The sequence below is a fragment of the Petaurus breviceps genome, unplaced genomic scaffold (genome assembly GCF_028583685.1).
Source record: "Petaurus breviceps papuanus isolate PSGF00001 unplaced genomic scaffold, PetGlider_PUasm1.0 229, whole genome shotgun sequence".
NCBI classification, from domain to species: domain Eukaryota; kingdom Metazoa; phylum Chordata; class Mammalia; order Diprotodontia; family Petauridae; genus Petaurus; species Petaurus breviceps.
The window spans coordinates 20598501-20619670 of NW_027185903.1; the positions used below are offsets into that span (position 1 = coordinate 20598501).

Genomic DNA, 21170 nt, shown 5'->3' on the forward strand with positions numbered 1-21170 from the left:
GCCAAGAAAACCCCAAATGGGCTCACCAAGAGTTAGTCAGACACAATTGAATGAGAACAACAATAATCCCTGTGGTATCATATAAGTAAAACTTTTAGTTTATTAACAATCCTTTCCAGGTTGGAAAGGATTTAGACCTAGAAGGTGAAATATAAAGTTTATCATAATCCAGGAGTGTCAAAATAGGATTAGGTTGGGGAGGAAGGTGGGGAGGTGACATCTGCTCCTCTGGTGCACTCCCCTTTTTTTGACAACTCATTTAACCTCCCTTCCCACAGGGAAATTATCCACTAAATAGTCAATATATTTTCCCCATCCTCAATGTCTGGTTTCTATAATCTCCCATGTAAAGTCTTCTCAATTCCACTCCCATCCTACCTAATTCTACCCTGTAGCTGACTACTTATAACCCAATATGCAATGTGGCTCCTTTGGCTAACTCCATTGTCTTACCTTGCAGTGAGCTTGACTCCCAGCCCGAACTAGCCCACAATGCCCATTCTATTGAATGAATAAATTCAAGAGCACATGCTCGTGAACTTTAGCAAGGTCCCATACTCCTGGCTGCAAAATAGCAAAGAAGCAACAGGTTGGGGCAGGGAAGGGGAAGAGGGAAGGAGAGAGGCAGAAAGGAGCTGGCCCTGTCAGTTGAGGCTAGAAAGGAGTTTTTCAAGAGTTTCATTCCTTAAACTCAACTTCCTCAATCAAGATGATACCCAATCTCATTATTTCCCCTGTATGAGCACATATGCATACTTATAGACCAAAGGAGCTTATACAGAACAGAGAAACAATGGGTGAGCCACTTAAAATACAAGATCCTGAAGGTCATCGGTGACATCTGTCTGTCTCTCTTATCTTTGTAGATCCAGAACCTAGCATAGCAGACACTTAAAAGATTGGTGGCCTTGGAAATTAGATCCCAGGGGACCACAAGAATGGGAGATCCAATGCTCAATGGAATGAGTTTCTCATTTGTTTAGATAGAAATGGAATCTACTATGCTCATATTCATTACTCTCAAAATATCCAGAGTAGAACTTTAGTATTCTCTAAGGTCCCTGGGACACTACCTCTTGAAGAAACACATAAACACTCCCTGTACATCATTTGAAGGAAACAGGGTTTTCTCCTTCTGTTTCTACAGCATTTAAGCCAGCTGTGGTAAATGACTTCTCAAATATAATTCTGAAAGGAAAAAAATGCAAAGGATGGGTAATTTCCTAGTGTGGGAATGTACCAATGCAGACCCAACTGTCACTGAATTAGCAGATAAATTCTAGAAAGTTGCCCAAGACTCAAAGGGTAAGGTGCCTCGTATCAGCTAGAAAGTTTCAAAAGTGGAATTGGAACACAGGTATTTCCTGAATCCAAGTCTAGCTCTCTGTGCACTAGGTTTCAATCTGGCACTTTCCTATCTGGGTTTGATTCCTCACTCAGCTGCTGTTTGAACTCAGACAAATTATTTCATCTTTTGGAGTCTCAGCTTGATGTATAAAACGAGAGGGTTGGGCTGGATTACTTCATGTTCCTTGGTAGTACTAATTGTCTGCATTTTTAGCCCTATTTTAAACCATTCCCTTCTTCATCCTCCAGTCCTCTAACGTAATAATGCCTCATTTTCATGCCCTGCTGTCAAAGTTCCTGGAATGCTTCTCTGATTCCTCTCTGTTAGAAATGAACTTGAAAAAATTTAAATTTTTTTTTTTTTGCTTTTTTTTGGGGTGGGGTGGGGTGGAGCAGTTGGGGTTAAGTGACTTGCTCAAGGGGTCACACGGCTAGTTTTTGTGTTAAGTGTCTGAGGCTGCATTTGAACTCAGGTCCTCCTGACTCCAGAGAGGAATAGAGCCTCCTGGCCATCCCTATTTAATTTAATTAAAAAAAAAAAAAGAAATTAACTTGAAACTTCCCTCAGACCTACAAAGAAAATCTGTATACACTAATGCATGCATCTGTTTAGCATGTGTTTATGTATAAACAAACAGCATTCTTGTAGACAGTAAAGTCCAAAGAGTTGGATGCCTTAGTAAATCTTTTTATCTTTACAAATACATACCCTGAACACATTAATAAATGTGTCAACTTGAAAAGAAATTCTAAAAGAGTACTAGGCATTTGTTCAAACCAGTCATCATAACAATATAAAGCCTCACACTCATCCAGATTTCATGAGGGACCCAAGCGTGCTTATTTCTCTTTTAGTTGGATTCACCCTCTGAACTTCTTCACCTCCTTGCCATTAACCTTGCACATCCCTACTTTCCTACATGGGGGTACCCTCTCCTCCCTACTCAGATTGTTAACTCCCTTTCATATGGTGTCTTCATCCATTAGAATGTAAGTTCCTTGAGGGTAGACTATTTGTAGCCCTATTGTTTACAAAAATGCTTGACATTCATTAAAGACTCCTAATAAATGCTTACTTTGTTTACATATGTCTATCTGTCTGTCTACCTATCATACAAAGGAAATGCTTGATATATGTTTACTGAATAAATTTGTGGAATACTTAAGGAGAAATAAGAAATTCTACTGGGAAAGTAAGGCCCCCAAAATGTTTAAGTCAAAAGAGGTAACAAAAATGTTTAAATATTATCCATCTAATTCTCCCAAAAAGCAGATAAAAAGTTATAAATGATAACAGATTCTAGAAAAAAAAATCAAAACAGGAGAAGCAAAAACCAATTAAATAAAAATTGTGGACAAACACCATCCTGGATACTGAAAATGAATCAGAACCTAGGTTTTCCAAATTCAACTTCATTTTAAAAAATGTTCCTTAACAGGATTTGTAGAGTTTTTACTGTTTGTTCTTCCTTTTTTTTTTTTCATATTTCCTTCTTACATAGACTATGTTCTATCTTACTCATTTCTTTCTAAAAGTTTATTTGTAAATGAGGATGAAATTGGCCTAGGAATTATAGGTAAATGGGAAGCCTCTATTTAAAAATATAAAGATTTCAGTATTTGACAATTTCTGAAGTTCCTAGAATCTAACCAGATTCATAGGATTTCATAAAGGACCTTAGAAGTCTTCTGAATAATTTCCTCATCTTAGAGATGAGTAAGAGGTCCCAAACAATATTTTCCCATGATCACAAAATTATAAGTATTATGGTGAGATTTGAACTTAAGTCTTTGGGAAGCCTTATACCTATCAAACTATCTGCTACATGTCACATCTCATACTAGTTATATTTCTATAGAAAATTATAATTAATTTTTAAAAGTTATATAAAACATACATCAATCCAAGAATTTCTTGCACAAAACTGTGAACATGCTTTAAAAATATAAGCAACAAAAATTATCATCTTGCTAAGAAATATTATAGAACTTCAATATACAGGACTCTGAAAATAATATTCTAATTTATCACATTATGACTAATTTTTTTTGTGAAAAAAAGGAAAAAGTTAACGCCTTACCTAAATTTCCCATTGAAAATTTTAAAGTCTGGCATTTCTTTAAAAAAAATGTCAGAGGCATGCATGGGTAGGCAATGACTGACAAAAGTAAGAGGAAAATCAAGATTTCTCTATACACTCAAAGAGTAAGTAACTTGGTTTTTTTTGTTTTTGTTTTTGTTTTGTAAAATGCCTTTTAAGTTCTTATCAAAACACTACCAAACACATGGAAAATATTCTAGATTCTAGGAGAGCTATAATATCCTGAATTTACTCCAAAATGGCAGCCTCATCTCTACTTGGTTGCTATGGACACATTCTTGTCCAGGCCCATGCTTTGTACTCTCTGGATCTGACCCATTTAGGAGATGTCTAGGTGCTTCCTATTACTTCCTCTCCTTCTGTTCACATAAGGTATCATACCCTTCCCTGTGGGTGCTCTTCTCAAAGGAACATAAATTTTGATGGTTGAAACCTCTCAAGGTATATTGGGGTTTACAGGGTAGATTTCTTTGTTAAGGACCAAGTCACTTTGGCTCTCATTGATTGGCCAACAATAGGTCCCAGCTGAATCCCCCACTCAGTCATGGTTTGGGCTCTGATGGCTCAGAGTGAATTTAAATAGAAATTGTTTCTATTTTGACCAGAAACCCAGAGGATCTTCCCCACTCAGATTGATTTTTTTTTAAAAAACTAGGTAAAAGAGGCCATTCTTTACCTCATATGTACCTAACCTTAATGACTGAATAAGCATTGATTCATTCAAATTGAGACCCTGGAAAGACCTTAACTTTAATAGGCCAAGGTCTCCCACTGCATCTGGGGGCATCTCCATTTGCAAGTCGTGGCATCACCTCCCTGAAGTCATGTTTCTCTTCAAGAACAAAGGATAAACAACAGCAGGTGTTTCCTATTAAGGTGCTAGCAATAGCAGAATGAGCCATTGGACAACAATGAGAAAAAGTCAGTTGTAGCCACTTTGGAGACCAACATGTAGGACAAGATTGGGATGCTTGGGAATATGGGTATGCCCGCTTAGAAAACTGCATAGAAGGTTTGGGAAAGGCAAACATGGGAACCTGCACAAAACACTCATTTAATCTGGCTTGGGAAGAATTCCTGGTATGTCATTTTTAGCTTGAGTAAATAATGTCCAGGAAAAAAGTGAATTAATAGCATTTACCCAAATTTTCATTTGAGCTCAGTAACACATACATTTTAAAAGCAGAGGTATAAGGGATGGCAAGTAGTAGTTACTTACAACCATAGGCACAAAATAAGTTATTTCTTGCCTCTTTCTTACAAACTTCTTACTTAAATTAACCCAAAGGGAGAACCAAAAAATAAGTATGTGCCACACTAAACCCTCCCAGAAGTCAGTATTTAATTTATTTTTTTAAATCATAATTAAAAAAAATAGATGTGAGATTCCAGGATATGAAGATCTTTGTAAACCAAGGAAGATCCTCTGTCTTAGCAGATCCAGACTAAAATACTTGGAATGCAATTCTGCACTAAGCTGAGACTTTATTAACTTAACCAATTCCAGGGCATATTTTGAAAGCAGTTGGTCATTGACATAATTAGGAAAATAGTAGTTTAAAACTGACATCTTATTTCCCAGAATTTGATTTGTATATTGTATAAATGTGTAGCTTCTCTGTTGAATGGACTCTAGTTCCCAGCCAGACCCCAAAACACATATTTCTTCCTCAACACAGAAATAGAGGGAAATGGAAAAGGTTATAGCACCCAGTATACTACCATAAAAATTTCTCAGGGCAGCTAGGTGGCGCAGTTAACAGAGCACTGGCTCTGGAGTTGGGAGGAACTGAGTTCAAATCCAACCTCAGACACTTGACACTCACTAGCTGTGTGATCTTGGGCAAGTCACTTAACCCCAATTGCCTTGCCCCTCCAAAAAAAAAAATCTCTCAAATGTAATTCAATTAAGTCCATTTCAACAAATACTTATTTAGGTCTAGATGTCAGTTCAGGTATAAAGATAGAAAGGAACTATTCAAATCAGCTCCATCATTGTCTCAAAGAAAAATCAGCTGGCCACACAGCCTTTATAGGTTCAAACTGGGACAAAGAGGACTGACCCTCTCTCTACTAAAGCTGAATATTATAGAAAAAAATTTAATCTACCAAAATTAAAGAAATGAGATTTTAAAAGCTTTACTACACTAATATTTTTTAAGTTATGGATTTATTGAGTTTAAGTTTTTTTTTCATTTTTCAAATGCTTTATTAACTTCTGATTTACATCATTCATTTCCGACAGATTTTGAGTTATGAATTTTCTCTCCGTTTTTCCCCTACCCACCACCCCAAAATTGCAGTCCCACAGGATATCCCCTCCTCCAATCTGCTCTCTCCCATATCCTCTCCCATACCTGCTTCGACTTTTCCAGTAGGGCATGGTGGATCTCTATGCCCCAGTGCCTGTATAATTTATTTCCCAATTACATGTAAAATAGTACCAATAATAATAATAATTATTATATATATATATATGTATATATATATACATATATATTTAAACATTTGATTTTAAAACTTTGAATTCCAGATTCATTCCCTTCCTCCCTTGTCACCCACCCTTACTGGGAAGATAAGCCATTCAGTATAGGTTGTACATGTGTAGCTAATGCAAAACATTACCATAGCAGATATATTGTAAAAGACTGACTATATTTCCCTCCTTCCTATTCCATCTCCCACTTGTCCTATTCTCTACTTTGATCCTGTCCCTTTTCAAAAGTGGGTGCTTCCAACTTCCCTCCCCCCCTGCTTCCATCATCCCTCCTCTCATCCCCTTCCCCCCTACTCTCTTGTAGGGTGAGATACCCTATTTAGTGTGTATGTCATTCCCTCCCCAAGCCAAATTCAATGAGAATAAGGTTGACCCATTCCCTTTTGCCTTCCTATTCTTCCCCTCCATTGTAGCCATTTTCCCTTGCCTCTTCTATATGAGATAGTTTACCCCATTCTGTCTCTCCTCATCTCCTCTCATTATATTCCTCTCTCATCTCTCAATTTCACCTTTTAAGTATCATCCCTTCCTATTAAATTGGTCCTGTGCCCTCTATCTATGTATACCTGTAAACATATATACACACATTCACATATATTCACATGCCTGTATACCCTCCAATATAGACACACACACACACACACACACACACACATATATTTCTATTCCCTTCAACTATTTTCATACTGAGAAAAGTTTCATCAGTTACAATGATCGTTTTCCATGTAGGAATGTTAACAGTTCAACTTTGATAAGTTCCTTATGATTCCTTTTTCCTGTTTACCTTCTCATGCTTCTCTTGCTTCTTGTATCTGAATGTCAAATTTTCTATTCAACTCTGGGTTTTTCATCAAGAATGCTTGAAAGTCCTCTATTCCACTGAATGACCATATTTTCCCCTGAAACATGATATTCAGTTTTTCTGGGTAGGTGATTCTTGGTTTTAATCCCAAATACTTTGACCTCCAGAATATCATATTCCAAGCCCTTTGATCCCTCAATGTAGAAGCTGCCAGATCCTGAGTTATCCTAAATGTGTTTCCACAATATTCAAATTGTTTCTTCCTGGCTGCTTGTAATATTCTCTCCTTGATCTGGGAATTTCAGAACCTGGCTATAATATTCCCAGGAGTTTTCTTTTTGGGATCTTTTTCAGGAGGTGATTGGTGGATTTTTTCAACCTCTGTTTTGCCATCTGGTTCTAAAACATCAGGGCAGTTTTCCTTGAGAATTTCTTGGAGGATGATTTCTAGGTTCTTTCTTTGATAATGACTTTCAGGTAGTCCAATAATTTTAAAATGATCCCTCCTGGATCTATTTTCTAGGTCAGTGGTTTTTCCAATGAGATATTTCACATTGCCTTCTATTTTTTCATTTGTTTGGATCTGTTTAACAGCATCTTGATTTCTCATAAAGTCATTAGCTTCCATTTTCTCCAATCTAATTCTGAAGGAATGATTCTCCTCAGTGAGCTTTTGAGATTCTTTTTCCATCTGGAAAATTCAGCTTTTTAAGACTTTCTTCTCCTCATTGCCTTTTTGAGCCTCTTTTGCCATTTGAGTTAGTCTGTTTTTTAAGGTGTTATTTTCCTCATTCAGGCTATTGACTCTCATTTCATAATTTTCTTACATTGTTCTCATTTCTCTTCCCAATTTTTCTTCCACTTCTCTTATCTGCTTCTTAAGGTCCTCTATGGCCTATAATCAGCTCATATTTTCCTTTGAAGGTTTTGGTGCAAGAGTTCTGACTTCATTGTCTTCCTCCTGTTCCATGCTTTGATCCTTTTTGTCCCCAAAATAGGAGTCTAATGTTGGATTGCTTTGCTTGGTTTGCTTCCTTTGCCTGTTCATTTTGCCACTCAATTACTTGACTTTTGGGCTTTTTGCCACATTAGGACTCTGCCACCAGATGGGGTAGCTTTGTTCCAAATGCTGGGGTTTTCTCAGCTGCTGGAGGTATTAGTTGGGTTCCCTCTCTGAAGCCTCTACATGCTCTGGCAAGCTGGTTGCATATCCCAGGACCTCAACCCTAGACCGCAATCTAGGTCCAAGCAGGTTAAAGTAAGAGCGATTACCACTCAGACTGGTCGCTTCATTGTCCTACACTCTGCAGGCCAGGAGCTGAAGCTGGCACGTGGGGGTGGCTGCACTGTAGCTCTCTGCGGCTTCTCGCCCCAGAGGCAAAAGCCGATACATTCCCAACTACTGTGTTCCAAAGTCCACACTGCACTGACCTCTGACTTTGTCCTTAGCATCTATGTGTTGATAATTCTGGATTGCCACAGCTGCTTGTGATCTAAAACCTTGGTGTGGGGCCAGGCTCGGCTCCCAGAGCGCTGTGCTGGCCGTCCTCAGCAGGAGGTTAGCTTCTCTGTGTCATTTTGTGGGTTCTGTAGCTCCAAAGTTTGTTCATAGTCCCCTTTTACATGGATTGGAGGTGGTGAGAGCTGGAGCTGCGTGGAGGTCCCATTTCTACTCCACCATCTTGACCAATTTATACACTAATATTTTTAACCTGAAATTAATGTGATAACTAATAATGCATAAGCTAAAAAAAAAAGTTTAAAAATCTGATTATCTTAGGTCACAAAAAAACATTATGTAACCTGGCTGTTTAACCTTGAGCAAGTTACTTAACCCTAATTGCTTAGGGGCGGCCAGGTGGTGGTGCAGTGAGTAAAAGCACCAGCCCCAGAGTCGGGATGACCTGGGGTCGAATCTGGGCTCTGATATTTAGTACCACACCCAGAAATAACTGTCTGTATAACCTTGAGCAAGTTACTTAACCCCAGTTGCTTAAAAAAAAAAAAGCATTATGTACAAGATGTCCCGTCCCTCTCCCCATATATATTTTGTTCATATTTCAGTGCATATAGTTTACTTTCTCAGAGAAAAGGCAAGCTTCTTGAGGCTAGGGACTACTTCATTTTTTTTTTTTATATACACAGTATCTAGCAGGATACCTGTCACGTAGCAGGAATATTATGTTTGCTGACTGAACCTATGTAGATTTAGATGAAGAAAATTTTGTTCAAAGAATAAAGAGAAATGCCACAAAGGATATAGAGGAATAAATTCCCTAAAAGTTCTAGTTTTTAATATAAATATAATGGCATTAAATACCACTTTCTACCACTATAAATAATCTTGGCATTCCAGAAAATTAAAAATGAATGAATGAAATAGCAAGATTTAAGTGCTTACTATATAAAGCCCTGTTCTAAGGGGGTGGGGGGGTTTACAAATGAAAAAGCAAGATCTGGTTACATCATAAGCAAATTAGAGGAGCAAGGAAGAAATTACATTTTGTATCTATGGATAGAGCCACAGTTCATGAGTAGACACTGGATAAAGAGGATTAATGAGGATAAAGAGGATTAATGAAGGTAAAATGGACAGTTTTGATTATACACTATTAAAAAGTTTTGTGGCAAGAAAACCAATGGAGTTAAAATTTAAAAAAAAAGAAAGACAACTAGGAAAAGAACATTTCATGCAAATATTTCTGAAAAACATCTTATTTCCAAGATAAATAATAAACAGATTCAAATGTATAAGAATATAATTGAGTATTCTTCAACTGATAAATGGTCATAGAATACAAGTACAGTTTTCCAAAGAAAAACTATCAATAATTATGAAATAATGTTCCAAATGATTAGTAATTAGAGAAATGCAAATTAAAGCAACCCTCACAGCCATTAGACTGGCAAAGTAGACAAAAAAGAAAAAAATAAGAAAATTATAAATGTTGGAAAGGCTGTGGAAATACAGGCTCATTTAGTGCACTGTTTTTTAATTTAAAATTTTTTGTTTTGCTTTGCTTTTTGGAGGGGGGAATGCAGGGAAATTGGGGTTAAGTGACTTGCCCAAGGTCACACGGCTAGTAAGTGATGTGTCTGAGGCCAGATTTGAACTCAGGTCCTCCTGACTCCAGGGCCAGTGCTCTATTCACTGTGCCACCTAGCTGCCCCAATTTAGTGTACTGTTGGTAGAGCTGAAAAGCAATCCAACCATTCTGGAAACTATGGAACTATGTCCTAAAAGTTACTAAACAATGCATACCCTTTGACACAGTAATACTAATACCATGGCCTATATCCCAAAAAGATGGAGAAGGATTTTTCAAAATGCTGATGCATAGGCTATTAGTTCTTTTTGTAGTGGCAAAAATCTAATAAAGGGCGTTTCTATCAATTGGGAAATGACTGAACAAATTATGTTCTGCAGTATTAATAAAATGGAATACCATAGTACTGGAAGAAATGACAAAGGGAATGAATTCCCTTGAGGGAAATACATATGATGCAAAGTGAAGTGATGAGAACCAGGAGAACAACTTCTGGTATAACAACACTGAAAAGACAACGTTGAAAGATTTAAGACAACTGATTAATGCAATGACCAATCACGAATCCAAAAGACCAATGATAAAGAATGCTACCGACCTCCTCACAGGAAGGTGATGGACTCACTCAACATGAAGAGTAAAACATATATACATAATACATGCATACACAGATATGTATATGTAATATGTGTGTATATATATATACACACACATATATATTTATATTTTTTAACATTGCCAGGTTTTTCTTGACATTTGCTAATAGATAGAAGGGAGAGAAAATAAGGTTTGTTAATTGGAAAAAAGAAAAATTAACGTCTCAAGAAGCTCACATTCTAATAGGGAAGACTATATCTATATCTATATCTATATATATATTTATATGAAATTGTAGTTGCAGAGCAGATGGAAAGACCCAGCTGACTCCACTGGAGTGAAAGCAAGGCAGATGGTAGCACATCTTCTTTAGAAAATCTCAGAAAAGGTTTAACCCTAGATAGAGTGATAGAAAATCTAATAGGATTCACAAATTAATTATGTGCATTGGATTGATAATCTTTCTTTCATCTTCTGAAGTCTCCACACAAAATTTTCATATAATGGCTACAGTGGACAGGACTCTGCTTTCTAGTCCTCCTTTGTGGATTTTAATACTGCTTCATAAAAATACTATAGATTTTTTGCATGTTTCTTTTCTAAATAGCTATTTCATGGGAAATGTCTGAAATTAGTTTCTTTGCTGATTCTCTAAGTAAATCACCATGTCCTTGGCAAACAGGGTAGTTTTGTTTTATCTTTATGTCTAATTTTTCTCTTCTCTTATTACTATTGACATCATTCCCAGGATCACATCAAATAACAATAATGAAAGCAGCTTCCTTGCTTTACTCCTGCACATATCAGGAAAGCTTTTAGTGTTTCCCCATTGATAGAAAGCTAGCTCTCACACAACAGATCCCAAAACCTAAACTACTCTCTTAACTGTTCCTCTCCCCTTGCTCCCCACCCCTTCTATCTAAGTGGAGAATTTTCCTTCCTCCTCTGTTGGTAGCTCCCTTAATTTCTCTGCTATCCACCTTAATATTTCTTTTTATCTTAATAAATCTTATTCTTTCCTTCCCATCTCCGAGAAAATGCCAACGCTAAGTTTCACGCAATGCTCCCCCTCAGTTATCCTGTTAAAAAGTTTTATACCTTTATTCTTTCTCTCTTTACTGGATTCTTCCTCTATAAATTTATACTTAAGTTTCCTTTATCTTTAATCAAATACATTTCTATCAACACTAGTACCTTCCTCGAAATACTGTCTATATTTCTTCTTCCTTTTACCACAAAACTTCCACAAAGGATCTGCATTCCCTCATTGTACTTCTTCACAACTCACTATTATTTTTTATTAGACCTTCTATTTCATTGGTGAAGGATCTCCTAATGAGTAATTCTCTCTGTAAATGCATATGGACACCTATTCTGCAAGTTAGAGTAGTAAAGAGTTGTCTTAGGCAACATGTTGTAGTAGTGGTAGAGAGAGATACTAGCTGCTAAATAAGGAAAACATGGATTCAAGTTTCACCACTGACATACTGGCTGTGTGACTGAACAAATCAATCATCAACATGTCTACTACTGAATATTTATCTACAGACTAAAGCAAGTCTCTAGAGTTTAAAGAGCTCCATTCCATTGAATGGGAACTGGGATAATTCTGGTTCTGACATGATACATCACTTTACTCCTCTGGGTCTCATTTCTTTATCTGTAAAATAAATGGACCAGATGAAAAGAAGGAAGGGGAAAACATTTATTAAGCACCTGCTATTAATGTGATAAGCACTTTATAAAGATCTCATTTGGTCCTCACAACTCTGGGAAGTAGATACTATTATTATCCACATTTTACAGCAGAGAAAAAAAACTGAGGCAAGCAGATGTTAAGTGATTTGCCCAGGTCATTCAGCTAGTAATCTAAGGGTGGATTTGAACTCTGATTCTCCTGACTTCAGGTCCAGCACTGTGCTATCAAGCTGCTGATAATAGGATCATGGGCTCATCAGCTAGAAATGTACAGATAATCTCTTAAGGTCCCTTTCTATTGCAACATAGTATGATCTTAGGTTTTAGAATCATGTTCTCCTGCTACTGGTATCTCATTTTGGAGAATTCAAATGATTTTGAAAGTGAAATATAAATATACTTTAGAACAGAGACCATGCTCAGTTCTTCCAAATAATCTGATAGTACCAACAAGTACAAGTAAAAATGATAGTACATAGGACCTGAGTTCAAATCTGGCCTCAGACATTTAACACAAAAACTAGCCATGTGACCTTGGGCAAATCATTTAACCCCAATTGCCCTACCTTCCCCCTCCAAAAAGCAAAATAAATAAATAACGATAGCACAATTCCTTGACTTGTATCTCCTTATGACAAAACATAAGCTATATCTGGAGGACTAATAACTTCATCAAATGATCTAATGATTACTCCATTTTCTACTAATTTCATAGAATTTCACTGATTTAGAATTGGAAAGAACCTCAAAGCTCACCCAGTCCCAAACCCCTCATTTTACAGATGAGGAACTGAAATAGAGAGTTGAAACAGCTTTACAGAAAAATAAAAAGGCTAGGTTTTGAACCAAAGTCCTTCTAACTCCAAATTAAGGCCTCTTTTCCATTGTACCAAATGGCATTTGCATCTGGCCTTTGGCTGACTACGATGAATGAGGAACATCTTAGCTTTTGAGAAGAGGCCTTTTCTCTGCTGAAGGGTTAGCCATACTCACTGCTGACATAGAAAGGAAGATGCAGTGTCAAAAATTAAAACTTTCCAAATACATCTTTTAGTAAGAACAGTCTTACTGTGTATCAACTTGAGAAGGCCTAAAGTTTTGCCTTAATAAAGATTTCCTTTTTTTTTCTTTTGATAAATGCTATTCTGCAAGAAGAACAATCTTATTCTTGCAGGACCTGAGTTCAAATCTGGCCTCAGACTCTTTACACAGAACCAGTCGTGTGACCTTGGGCAAGTCACTTAACTCCAATTCCCCTCTCCAAAAAGCATAAAAAGAAAAGAAATTTTTGTTTCTTACCAAAAGCATAGAGTGAAATCTGCTTTCTTTTTTGAAGAATGAAAGCAGCTACCATTTTTTTATATTTGTAACTTCTCTGTCAAAACTGGTATGAATTCTGAAACAAAGGGCTAAACCGTCTCTGCATTTCCTAGAAAGATCAGAGAATAAGTGGGAGCCAATTAAATGATCACATCTACTGGCCAATTGTGATGCCACTGCCAGCTATTATATAAGTAATGCCTTCATATCATAAACCACAGAGATCTGCAGATTCAACCAATAACTCTTTGCTGCTGAAAAGTTGCTTTCAGATCCAGTATGTTGCATAATGGAGCTAAAAGTTATGGTTTTAACAGATTCCTTCTTCAGTATTTCATGTCCAGCATATCATTTAATTTTAAGTAATAGCTAAAAATCTAAGGGACTGACATTTAAATCCTTTAAAATTGGATGAAAGTATTATCCATCCTCCTCTCTAATTGGAAACAGGTTAATTTAATCCATCACTACATTAGAGGAAAGGATGCTATTTTATCTTGGCCTAGCCTTGTACTTTGGAAAAATGTAATAAAAAAAGGAGCTAGCTATTAAACTAAAGCATATCATCCTTAACCAAAGCATGCTGCTCCTAACCAAAAAAAACCACTGTTCTCCAAAATGGGTCCTATTTCCCTAAGATTACAAAGTTTATACTAAAGTATAGAGATACTATCAATTTAAAAGTGGATGCAATCTCGCTAATAATGTTCAATCAGCCTTCTGAATCATGAAATTAGATACTCTAATTAAAATCTGTGATATGAAAGCTCATGGTTACCAACTCCTGAAGGTGTAGCTAAGTTCATGACAACACAGATGAGGAAACACTTTTTTCTTCAGTTGCAATAAATTAAAATCAGGAGCTTTAACATTCAGAGAAACAAATAAGAAGTTTTTATAGTATATCACTGTTTAATAATTGGCATTATTACTTAAATCTGAAGAAAAGAAAGAAAAAATAAAAGTATTCTTACACTTTTAAAAGCAATGATTATTAGACCTAGTCAAGTCAATCCAGGGTAATCTGCAGATATTCCAAAGGGTATTACTAAATTCTGAAACAAACAAACCAAAAACCCTTACCAAAATGTAATTATTTTAATTTGTTATTTTTTTTTTTTAAATTGAATAGCCAAACATCACTTTTAGTAAAGGAGTCCACATCCTTTCATCAAACAATGGATATGACTCTTGAAAAGACTGGGAATCATTAGTACACATTTCCAAGAAGAAAAAACAAATGTTCTCTTTAGGCAAATTGATTGGTTGATTTGTTCTCCAGAAGCTACAGTCAGAGATGTATAATTATTTCCTGAGGGAGGGAAGAGAGAGTACAAGCATTCTAGCAGAAATGTCACTGTGATGTAGGCACATGTAGGGAATCCCCAAACCTGCCCTAAAAAGCTTATTCATAATCCCTTCCCAGAAAGAAAGCCCCAATGTATAATATGCGTTGCTTGTTACAAAACGGCAGGGGGAGCACATAGCAAATATACACTGGGAAAAACTGCATAAGTCTCAACTATTGTCAGTGCAAATAATGGGGGATTGCTTGTTTAAAAAAAAAAAATCGCCCCCGCCAAAAAAAAAAAAAAAGCTTTCATAAACAAGGTATGGTCACATTTGCAAGGCTACCCCTAAGTAGTTAATTTCTCTGAAACTCAGGAACAAAAAAGAATGGTTTTTGCCCGTCTCTTTGTAAAGGATATCTGAAAGCCAACTTAAAAAACCACCTTTTAACTTGCTTGTTTACAGCTTTACTCAGTCTATAAATTGTACTAAAACAATACTGAGACCAGGAACAAAATTCATTCTGAGGGTAGCCTGCTGCTTTTCAGGACTCCAAGTGACCTCACTTTCATAATTGATCCTTAGTGCACCATCACAAATATCTTTGATGGCCGAGCCAAGTGTATTCCAGATTACAGAGGATACAGTTTACTTTGGTCTAATAACAGTCATCCATGCTTTGTACATATTTTAGTTCCTCCAACAAAATTCCACCCATCTACCTCAATTTATTTTTAATAGGAAAGGAAAATAACTCTTTTGGGGAATTAGCTGGTCTTCTAATATGCGATTCATTGTCATCTTTCCAGAACCTGCCTCCAAGAATCCAGGCTCACCTCCACACTTACATGAAGCTCAATGACAGATGGGTGATTACCAGGTAGTGATTTTTTTTCTTTTCTAGCTACAGTAACTCATGAAAACAAATAGGACACCATGGAGTTACAATGTCCATCAGTACCGGGGAGTACCTACCCCCAGCAAAATCATGAATCATTGACACAGGAAAGGACAACACTATTATGTCTATTTGAAAGAATGAGTAAAATTCAGGAGAGCAAAAGAAATTGTACAGGTAGATGGTGAAAGGAGGAAAGCAATGAAAGGAAGAGGGAAAAGACACTTTACTCTTGAAATTCTGCACTACAAATCTATGGTGATGCCTTATTGTGGCATGCAGGTGCCTCTCCTTTCTCAAAGACTATGGACAAATACAAGCTCTGGCAGGTCCTAACAAGCTGGAAAGGAGTCAAGGACAAGCTGATGACAGACTCCAAAAACTGGCCTAGCTAAGGCTAGAGAGGCAAAAATCACTGCAAGTCTGGATCCTTACCAGGTGATAAATCCTTTTCAGCTACAGCAACTCATGAAGGTCTACTAAGGTTGCAGTTTGCCTTGGTACAATGATCCACACTTGGAGATCCCTGAGATCCTGAATTAACTTTAGGATCAGAGGACCACAGACCCAGATCATAGGACATGGAAGCTAACTAGGGCAACTCTCTCACTTTACAGAAGAGGAAAATGAGGCTCAGGGAAATTAGATGACTTGCCCAAGGTCACACAAGATTCGAGAACTCCATTTCAGATTTAATGAACTAATCTAAATCCTCTTTGCTGGTTATTTAAGCACTATCAACTAAGAAAAAAAAGACTACAATACCAATTCAGAATAATTTGTTTAACTATAGATATGGTCATTGTCAGAATCCCAATTAAGACTTTGACAATGAGTGTGTCTACATTACACAAATAAAGCTGACACATATCAAGATTATTTAGGCATTTGGGTAGCTAAATGATGCAGTAGATAGAGCACCGGGCCTAGAGTCAGGAAGACCTGAGTTCAAATCTAGCCTCAGATACTGCCTAGCTGTGTGACCATGGGACAAGTCACTTAACCCTTTTTAGCTCAGTTGCCTCATCTGTAAATGAGCTGGAGAAAGAAATGCGGATCATTTTGCCATGAAAACCCCAAATGGGATCATGAAGAATCAGACATGACTGAACAACAAATTCAGGAATATACTACTCTACAGTTTCAAAATATGAAATTCAAAAGTTCAAAGCAGCAATCAAGATATACAAAAGAACCATATTTCTTAGTTAACACAGGACTCCTATTAACTTGTATCCAAACTCAAAACAGCTTTTCTAAGCTTGGTCAGATGCAAATGTGTACAAATTATCTCTGTCAGATTAAGTGTGTTTATGGGCTTAAATGTGGTGTATGTAATTGTCCAAATGGAATTAGATCTGGAATCTTTTGCCCCATTTTGCTTTGGTAGTTTTGCCCACACAGCCAGTACTGGGGGGAGGGTAGGACCAAGCAGGAGGAGAAGATGTGTAAGTTGGGTGAAGAGAAGGAAATCAATTAACTTCCCTGCCTCAATTTCCCTAACTATATTTATTTATCCATGTATTTATTTTTTTGGGGGGGAGGGTTGGTGAGGCAGAGTTAAGTGACTTATCCAGGGTCACACCTCTAATAAATGTCTGATGCCCTATGTTTATTGACATAAGGTTGTTCTAAGAAACAATTTATTATTGCTTCTAAATCACAATATTAAAAACCGTTAATTAGTTTGGTTCCCCTTTAATATGTATTTTAGGTACAAATGATACCATTTTGAATACAAGTATTTTATTGTAAATAATTAACCCTTCCCTCTTTTCAATTCTAAAGTACAACTCCATTTCCATACTGAATATGTTTGATCTACTACCAACCAAATAATCTATTGATCAAACATAATACGTTCTTTATGGAACACTAGAATGCTTCTATTTTTCTTATATGTTTTCAAACATAAATACAAACTCTCAAAATCACACGAATAGAAGAAAATATAACACCTTCCAAAAACACAAAGGTAGCAAATCTGGGAACAGAAATCCTTAAAAAACAAAAATTAAAATATTGTATAAATTTCCCATTTCAGGTTTAAGGTAAGGCATCATTCTTGCTGACCTTCAAATAAGCTGTGCCAACTCAATTTACTTCTTGGGCTACATGTTTTATTTGTACCCTAGTTTTTCAAGCTGTCTTCCTTTTTTACTTCAATACACATAATAAAAGGATGAATGTCCTCTAAGAGAACCAGGTAAAACCAAATAAGCTTTTTGTAGCCACATACATATTACTTAAGACATTTAAAAAGTCAAGTTTAATCAGGAATATTAGTTTAGGATTGTTGTAGTCAAAAATAATTATACAAAATATAATCAAACTTAAAATAGAGATGGACCCACTGGAATTATTTAAAGTTGACCTTTCATTCACAAGACAAAGTTCTCTCAATTTCCAGGCACAAGGCACCTTTACTTAATATATTAAGAGCATCCTATCTACTCTATTTAAGACTAGCTTACATAAAACAAATCTAGCTTCAAATCCAAAACAGTGACTTCTCGAGCATTAATTTGAAGGCCTACTCTTGTTTTATCTGTTGGCTTTTAAAGGGTGAAAAGTTTTTAAACAAATAAAACCTAACAAGCATCCCTTTCCATCCACAAACAGCTAAATCAACTGACAGCTTACAATATTTACAGTATTAACAGTGAAAGGACTTTCAAAATCCATCACAGAAATATCCTGGCAAAGCCACAGGATTAGTGCTATGGATTTTCAATGAAGGCCCATCTGGCCAATCAAGTTCCTTTTGCTTAAAAAGTAAGTTAATGACTATTTTGAAAAATGAAAGAGGAACGCTAAATTACTCCCTAAATGTCTCCTATTAACCTCTAAGGTCTAGATTTTTCTTTAAGGGACACAGCATAAACAAGGGATAACAAATAAGTGAGAACAGGAATACCTCAATGGTGCTGCATGGAGTGAAACCTAATCAGTTTGACAAGAAACAGAAGATAATGCCATAATCATGGGAAGGACAGATTAATTTTGATGGTGAATTTAGAAATGGTGGTCAAACTTTAAAAGACTAAAAGTTTTCAAATCACTGTCTTACTCAGAAATATACTTGAGGGAAACCTGAGTATAGATAATATATGAGAAAGATCACTTAATTTTACTGAGTAGCAATTTTAACTGAATAACAATGTGTAACCAGCGAAGAGAAAAAAGTTACAAGATAAAATCAAGTCGTTGACAAGTTATGGTAATAAATAAAGTATTTTGGGGAGAGGGTGAGGGATGAAAGAAGAGATGGGAGAGGAAGGAAGAGAATACTTTCATGGTTCACAGAAACCATCATATTAAAAAAAAAATGAGATAGTAAATTTCCTTACTTTAGAACCAGGTCAAAATTACTTAGCTGAAATTTCTTATAGGGTAACTATGCACACTTCATTGAACCCACAAAGTAAGAACTTACAAATCAAATTTCCAAATAATGACTAGTCCTTATTGGCTGAATCCCTTAACCATCTGCATCCAACATGTGCATACCTCTGTTGCCTTTTTCCTCAGCCAAATATTCACAAAGGACAGGGCATAAAAGCAACTCTGGCCTCTTATAACTAAAGATGAAAACATGAACCTAGATTTCTTATCAGTCTTGCCTCTAATGGATTATTTCACAACCATAAACTCCACTAACAAAAATGGTTATAAGGGTATAGAATTATCCAGTGATGTGGCCAAAAAGCCTAATCAAAGACAACATTATTACTAAATAATCCAAGAAATTAAATTTTATTTTGTGCTAAAACAGAAAAATCCATGATAAAGCTTTCTAAATTTCTCTTTGTACCAAGATGATTACTTGATTTCTTATGGCCAGATCATATATTCTTATGACCAAGGTTCTGTCTCATTGTGTACACTAATCATTAAATAAATGTGGATTATTTCTCTACCAACCCTCCCCCCAACCCCCACCCCCAGTTTCTGCCAACCAGTCTCAGCAGTTTGTTCAGGAATTTGCTGGTTTTTTTTTTCCTTGAAAAACACAACACAGTCTAAGTTAATTCAAGGAATGACTCAAAAAATGTTTTGCAGCAGAGAAGAAATTCAGGCACCAACCCTCATAGAGAATGACAAAACCCCTTTACCTATCAAACTTTGCATCTATGGGCCAAATGACAGCCTTGGCTCAAGCAGCAGAAGCCAACTGTTACTTAGAGACAATAAAACAGGGCATCCAATGAGACCTGAGGGTGATGTAATTAATCAATATCAAAGATTCCTTTGCAAAATGATTTAACTTAACAGACTGAGTGAAGGGGGAAAGGAAAGGGGGAAAGGAGAGGGAGAAGGTGAACTTGGGGAAACTCTCCAAGGGAATTGAACTACTCCAAAAAGGGCACAGACATTTTAACCCCACACAGATGCAAAAGGCTGGGTGGGAGGGGACATTTTAACCTGTGTGAAATCGCAGGAATAATGGAGAGGGGGAAAGCATGCAGGAATCCTAGCCACCTTTCAGGTTGACAAAACCAGAGGGTTATCCCTTACCTTGTTTGAGGCCATTTCACTGACGGAATGCCTGGTCTGCAGGGTCTCTAGCTGATCCAGGCACCAGTCCAGCTCCTCCAGGGTCTCGCTGGCCAGTTTCTGGTAAGCCTCCTCTGCGAAGAGATAGGGAAAGGGGTACTCAGTTCTGAAGTGCTTCACGGGGCTACCAGCCATCTCCAAAGGGGCCATCCTGCCATACCCAGCCATGCTCGGATGCCCAGTGCCCACACATGAGTGCTGCTCCTTCATATTGTTAAGCCAGGCACCAGGGGAAGAGAAGACGCTCTCTGCTGGGGAGGCAAACAGCCTCTACGAGGGAACCCCAAAGTCTCTCCAGCTTGGCGCCCTCCATGTCCAGGTCCAGAGAGGGCTCGGAAACTCCAGCAAATAATTTTTATTTTGTTGGTTTAGTCGGGTTGGGTCTGGTCAGGATTTCTCTCCGAATGCCTTTTAGATGGTGTTGGGGGCACCAAGTCTCAGTCATTTAACCCAATTCTAGCATACAGGACCGGATGGGAGGTGCTGGGGTACTGTTTTGTTGCCAGGGCTGTTTGTCCTCTATCTTTCAGAAACTTGCTTCTTTGTACCCAAAACTAATCCTGCTCCCTCTCCTCCTCCTCCTCCTCCTGAAAGAGGTCTGGGTGATGCAGACAGTTTTCCCTAGACTGGAGACCCGCTACACCTCCTCCCCTTTTCCTCTGCGACTATCCCCTTTCCCCCTCCCTTCTCCTCCTCCCTCCGCCCCTTTCACCCCACCCCCCCAGCCCAGCCGCCTTAGCGACTTCAGGGAGGCACTTTCAAGCAGAAATGAATCAGCTGCTGCCGTGTGTAAGCGGCCACCACGTTTCCTGTTTTCTTTCTCAACTCCTCCTTGCAGCAGCGACTGCGGCTGCCTGGGCTGCTGCTGCTGCTTTCCCTGAAAGCTGCCCCGTCCCCTCTCCTGCTGACCCCACTAGCCCTGTCCCAGGCCCTCCAGTACTTCACCCCTCTACCCAAAAGAAAGGAAGAGTAGGGGAAATGAGAATCGCAAGATATTCCCCTTCTGTTCTCCGGG

General features: G+C 37.5%; 1 protein-coding gene across 13 annotated transcripts in view; it reads right to left on the reverse strand.

Annotated features, from left to right (window-relative positions):
* Positions 1-21170, reverse strand: part of PDE4D (phosphodiesterase 4D) — a 1918796-nt gene that overhangs the window by 48790 nt on the left and 1848836 nt on the right. For 12 of the 13 annotated variants that reach the window (XM_069096357.1, XM_069096351.1, XM_069096355.1 and 9 more), the window contains one exon: positions 20117-20229. In XM_069096357.1, coding sequence (XP_068952458.1) covers positions 20117-20229 — 113 coding nt within the window. Of the gene's footprint in view, positions 1-20116; positions 20230-20315; positions 20836-21170 lie in introns of those variants that run through there. The other variant, XM_069096364.1, reaches the window with a different exon arrangement.